This window comes from Asparagus officinalis, chromosome 7 (genome assembly GCF_001876935.1).
Source record: "Asparagus officinalis chromosome 7, Aspof.V1, whole genome shotgun sequence".
Taxonomy (NCBI): Eukaryota; Viridiplantae; Streptophyta; class Magnoliopsida; order Asparagales; family Asparagaceae; genus Asparagus; species Asparagus officinalis.
In genome coordinates this window covers 94,111,147-94,116,772 of record NC_033800.1, presented here as the reverse complement: position 1 = coordinate 94,116,772, position 5,626 = coordinate 94,111,147, and the positions used below count along the sequence as shown (strand labels likewise).

The 5,626-nt window shown below is 43.8% G+C and overlaps 1 protein-coding gene across 1 annotated transcript in view; it reads right to left on the bottom strand.

The window, feature by feature from the left end:
- Positions 1-2,561, bottom strand: part of LOC109847517 (sucrose synthase 1-like) — a 17,907-nt gene extending 15,346 nt beyond the window's left edge. The window contains exons 1-3 of the mRNA XM_020416744.1: positions 2,389-2,561; positions 2,065-2,289; positions 1,630-1,725 (exon numbers count right to left, since the gene is read on the bottom strand). Coding sequence (XP_020272333.1) covers positions 1,630-1,725; positions 2,065-2,289; positions 2,389-2,561 — 494 coding nt within the window. The remainder of the gene's footprint in view (positions 1-1,629; positions 1,726-2,064; positions 2,290-2,388) is intronic.

The following is a 5,626-nucleotide window of genomic DNA, read 5'->3' as shown; positions in this document are numbered from 1 at the left end:
CGGCTTCCAGACTTGGCGGGTTGGTGGTGGCTTCTTCGTCACCTCCTTTTGCAGTCTTCTACGGGCTTCTTCAGCTTTGGCCCGTACTTGCGCCGATAATGCGCGGCGTTTGCGGATACGCTCCTCCAGCGTCGTACGGTTCCGTTTGACCCGGACCCACTCCATCGTTAAGGGCTTGGAGGAACTACTTTTCATTTGATGTTGAGGCTGTTTGCCTCGTTTGTTTTTCAGATCCGCATTGTAGCGGATCCCGTCAACGGACTCCATGGCCTTGGCGAATTGCTTCGCGAGGCGTTGACGCTGCCTCTGGCGAGCTCTCTTAGAGAGAGTCACCACGCCTTCGAAAAGGGGGCCTATTTATAGGCTACCCTCACTGTGCCTTGGGCACAGTGCAGCCGGCCACCTTGAGGTGGCTCGGCTCTGGGCCGGCCACCTCAAGGTGGCTCGGCCACCGAGCCACCTCAGGGTGGCTCGGCATTGGCCGAGCCACCCCGAGGTGGCTCTGTTCGCGGGAAAAGTCGTTGCTTTCTTTATTGATTCCATTGCTATCTTGAATAACAGTTTTTCGATTACAAAAGATCCGGTCTTTTTTTAGATTCGGTTACAATGAAAATCAAAAAATAAATAAAGAAAATTACAACTCTTTCTCTTTTGTCGAACAGATCGCGAGCTCCTGTTTTGTGGTCGCTCGCTTTGGTGGGTTGTTTGCCTGCGCCGGGGTTGTTTGCCGTGGACCACCGCGCGATCTAGATCCGGACCGATCTACGCAGTATAACGGGTATTATTTCACCAAGGAAATAATAGCCGGAGGGATTATTTCACCAAGGAAACAATCGCTCGAATCTCGGGATCAAAGACCAAGCTTTGATCCGGAGTGTAACAACGTAGATCTGAGATCTTGATCCCCTCGAACTCCTGCCTTTTTTGTGATGCGGGTGCTCGCCGAGAATCAGATCCGAATGTCCAAGTCTTCAAGCCTTCAAAAACTCCAAGATGAGGTCTCAATCCGGCAGAGTTTCGGCTCTCCAAAAGTTCTTCCAAAAAAAAGTCCTCCAAAATGATGAATGACCCCGCCTATTTATAGGCAACCAGATCTGTGCATTTGGCACAGATCTGGGTGGCCACCTCAGGGTGGCTCGGTTTCGGCCGAGCCCCTCCGGGTTTTGCGTCCGTCGTTCGGTTGTTTCGGTCTTTGTATCCGCTTCGTCCGTGATTCGGTTATGCGGTTGATTGGTCTGAAATCGATTCGTTGACTTGATTCCTGATTTGGCAGTAAATCCGATTCTGAGCTTGATTCCAAAACTGATCGTGACTCGATCGCGATTCATCCGAGTTCGCCTGTGGCGTTGCTCTGAACCCCGATTTGTTCTGAATCCTGATTTGGAAGCCTGGATGGATGACTCATTGACTCCTTGAACCGTTGGTTTGATTCCGCACGCGAGTGGATTCATTCCGTCGTTCGCGTGCGGTTCGTCAGCTTCGTAGCCTCGTTAATCCGTTCCGTCGCACATTGTTTGGCTTCGGTGTTGACGGGTTAACGATCGTGCTTAGATACGTCGCCCGATGGTTCATTAGTTCGTGTTGAGCCCTGTTAAGGGACCTATAAGCAATTTTATATGCCTACAGTTCCTACCATACAACTCAACCAAACCCGTTATGTTTTTAACGCGATCCAATCTTGCCATTGAAAAGATTATGGGCTTGTTCCTATCCTTCAGCACAAACCTACAAGAACAAAAACATTTTTACTCAATAAAAAGATGGATTAATTACAATCTTCATACCCTGAGGTATGGTGTAGTTACACGGGTGACCCCAGAGTTCGCATATCTACACGATGAGTAATTCTGAAAATTACTGACTGTAATTACCCAGGTGACTCTAGAGCCTGCTTATTTTTTCGCTCTAAGGATAACACGATACAATCGGTAATCTCAGGATTTACTAGTGTAGATACACAGAGTTTAAGGTCCCGTGCAATTGCACCATACTATAGGGTACCCGGATACAATTGGAAAGAGATCTTTAGTGAGACAGATATGAGCATAATGAGCATGAGATTACTTGTGGTCAGCATTCTCAACAGAACTAAAGAGGAGCTCTTCAATTTCTGCGTGAAGAGATGTCAACCTCCTGCTCTCCTCATAGTAAGGGAAGTAGATGGACATGTCAGCACCACGAGAGACAATATTGAACTTTGGATCAAAGACATCAATTCCATGAACTACTCGGTATAAACCAGGAAGAGTGAAGGCAGTGTGGGATTCGTATTGACCAATTGTATCCTTACTGAGATAAGAAGAAGATAAAAATTCGTGTCACTGCCTTCGAAAATTTCATTATAAAGTTATCGACTAGTTAGAAAAAGATCAAAATTTAAGTTCTTACTTTCCGGCAATCTCTTGGAAGGTGCTTGTAATGATGAAATCGGTGTGATTCATGGCGACGAGATCAGCTGTAAATTGGCAGGAGAAATGGTACTGGTTCTCAAATTTCTTCCAGTAAATATCTGAGTTTGGATACTTCGTTTTTTCCAACACAAGGCTGCCAAAGCGCTGCATTGACAAACGCGGATATCGAACCCCGTGCTTTTAAAATTATGAGCACGAGGGTCGAGATCCCCGTACTTTGGACTCCAGGGAGACAGAGTCTTAACTCTATCTCATGCCATTAAAACGAGTTTCCTCGTTGATTTAGAAGTCCAGAACTTGCCATAGCAAGTTTTACGATCACAAAGATCATATTTACCTCCGACTAAGGGAAACTGGGGCGGCGGCACGCCCGCCTGAGCCACAGCATCGCTGGCCGACACAGACGGCAACGAGCTCTGGGCCGCGGCGACGACGGGCTTGAAGGGCCGAGAGACGGTTTTCTTCCTGGGTGCCATGGATTTCGTTAGATGGGGAAGATGAACAGTATTCGCCGAAGATGAAAATGAAAATCTTCGTTGCAAATTCAGGGGAGAATGGAGAAGAGTCGAATGACTCTTGATTTGACCCCAGCGGTCTACTTATAGACAGTTGTGAGCTGTCAAATCGGAACGAGATTCTAGGCAAGAATCTCACCCAAACGCGATTTTGGCGTTCGAGTTGGTTGAACTTCCGAACGCATGGCTTACCCATGCATTCCAATTCTCAAGCGCAGAGTTCACGTACACGTTTTAAACACCACAAAAGCAATGTCTCGACAACCGAGGCACGACACAGTTTCAAATAAATAAAGAGAGGCCAACATCGACCATCAAGGTTACCAAAGCCGAGAAGAAATTAGCGTATGACAAGCAGCTATGCAGCCTCTTGGATAAGTACAGATAGGTTACAGTCAACGATGCTAAAATCGTCAAGCTCGATCCGTCATACAACTCATTCTCATAAATGGCTTAACATTCCCACTAAGATTAATAAAGCCAAAAGCTGCACACAACTCATTCTCTTAAATGGCTTAACATTCCCACTAAGATTAATGAAGCTAAAAGCTGCACGTCAAGTGTTCATCAATGCCTATAAGAATTTTCTAGATAAAAGAATACATCTCATCGTAGATTGAGTGGAGTATCTCAAAGACCCACACGAAATCTGAAGAATACACCTCATTGCAGACTAAGTGGAGTATCTCAAGGACCCAAACAAATTCGTTGTCATCATCGTTCTTGTTTGGTTCATCAGCAATGACTTGGACTTTAGCTTGTTTGACTAAGTTCATTGTTACCATGACACAAAAGTTATCTTGTTTGGTTTAAGGAAGAAGAATTGTGACATTCCGACAATCAGGTTCACGATGTCTTCGAATCAGATGAAGTGAACAGTTAATCAATCAAATTATAGGATCCAAAGTATTCTGAAAATTCATCCCAGTCAACCGCGAACTTTCAAAAACTTTGGAGGGGGTTCTGTAGGCTATCTAAAAATCATAACAGATGGCTGATCCCTATCAAACTTCGATCAACATTTTGACAAAGAAAGTTACAATCCGATGACATTCACGTCAACAAATGAAAACATCAATCAGAGGATTTTCACGTAGATCGGGAAAAGGTTATAATTCGACGGCCTCCACGATGACTGATGAGAACCCTGAATCAATAGTCTTCATAATCAACTGTGAGAGTTACAATCTGACGACTCTTACACCCCCAAAACATCTAAGGCAAAGATCACTCAACAATGGTCTTAACAACGCTCTACAGAAGAGGTTATAAGTCACTAGCCTCTTCTAAACGCGGAATTCACCTTCGCGTTTCAGTTCTTGAGACGCAAACGACCCCTGTGTTTCCAACCCTCAGCAAACAAAACACGGGCACCCCTCACGTTTTTCAACATCCAGCGGGTGTCCAACTCCGCGTCTCCAGTCTAAGACGTGGAGTTAGGATCCTGAACGCCAACTTGAGCATTTGACTCATTTAATCATGAGTCGAACGGTTTCAGAACCATTTTTCCCACGATCTGAGGAAATCACGCCCACTTAGGAGCGGATTTAGGGGTTTGTTACACCCCCTTATCCCCTATAAATAATCACCTTACTAAACCGAGTAAGATGTTGGATTTTGAAGTGGGATTTTATGGGGATTCTTAGATATCAAGGGCGGATTCTCTTGGAGATTGGAGTTTTCGGCTAGATTTTGAAGATCAAATCATGTACAAGATCAGCTAGAGAGAGTTATTTGTAGCTAAAAGATCAGGTCTTGGAGGATCTTTTAGCAACAGAAAATCTATTTGGTTATCAACCGATTGTTCGGTTTCAGCAACTCTTTTCACAGAGTTTTCAACTCGCTCTGAGTCCTATTTGGTTATCAACCGATTGTTCGGTTTCAGCAACTCTTTTCACAGAGTTTTCAACTCGCTCTGAGTTACAAAACTCGTTAAGAGTTCTTAATTAAACTTGTCACACAAGTTAGTTATTCCAGTGAATTGAGACGTGCGGATCATCAATGGAGATCAAATTCAACACGAGCATTCGAAGGAGGCACATCATCGCTACCGTGAAGAATCCAGACTTAAACAAGGGGAGAATTCAGATTAGTTCTCCTCTCTTTTGTAATCGGAATTCAAATTGTAATTAAGATCGAGAGAATACAAATCAAATTTCTTTTATTTTATTTACTACAAATTTTCCACCAAATAGCTCCATTAACTTAGGATGGAAGCATCTTTGTTGTTGCTTAACTGACTTAACACTAGGGTTGATGTTAAGGTAATATACAACCACGTTTGGATCTAGACCCAGCATGTCTTCATAGCTCTAGGCGAAGACATCAATGTCCTCTTGAAGGAGAACTATGAGTTCTTCCTTTTTAGTAGATGATAAACTTTCGCTGATAAAGATGGGTTTGGGGTTAATTTCATCTCCTATGTTGATTTGAACAACTTTATCCTCAGTGGCTGGTTCGCTAACTTCAAAGCGTGACTCTTATTGCTTCTCAAGTTGTTTTGCCCATGAATCATCTTCATGATCTTTGAACACTTCAGATTCATTGAGATCCATGGTTAGTCCATATGAGAGCATATTGTCTATGAATTCACTATACAAGACTACAAGGTTAATGTCAGAATCTCAATTGGACGTGTCTGAAAAATTGCTTAAAAAGTCATCAGATGTTGGTCCTATTTATGGTCCGGCTTTGAAAGAA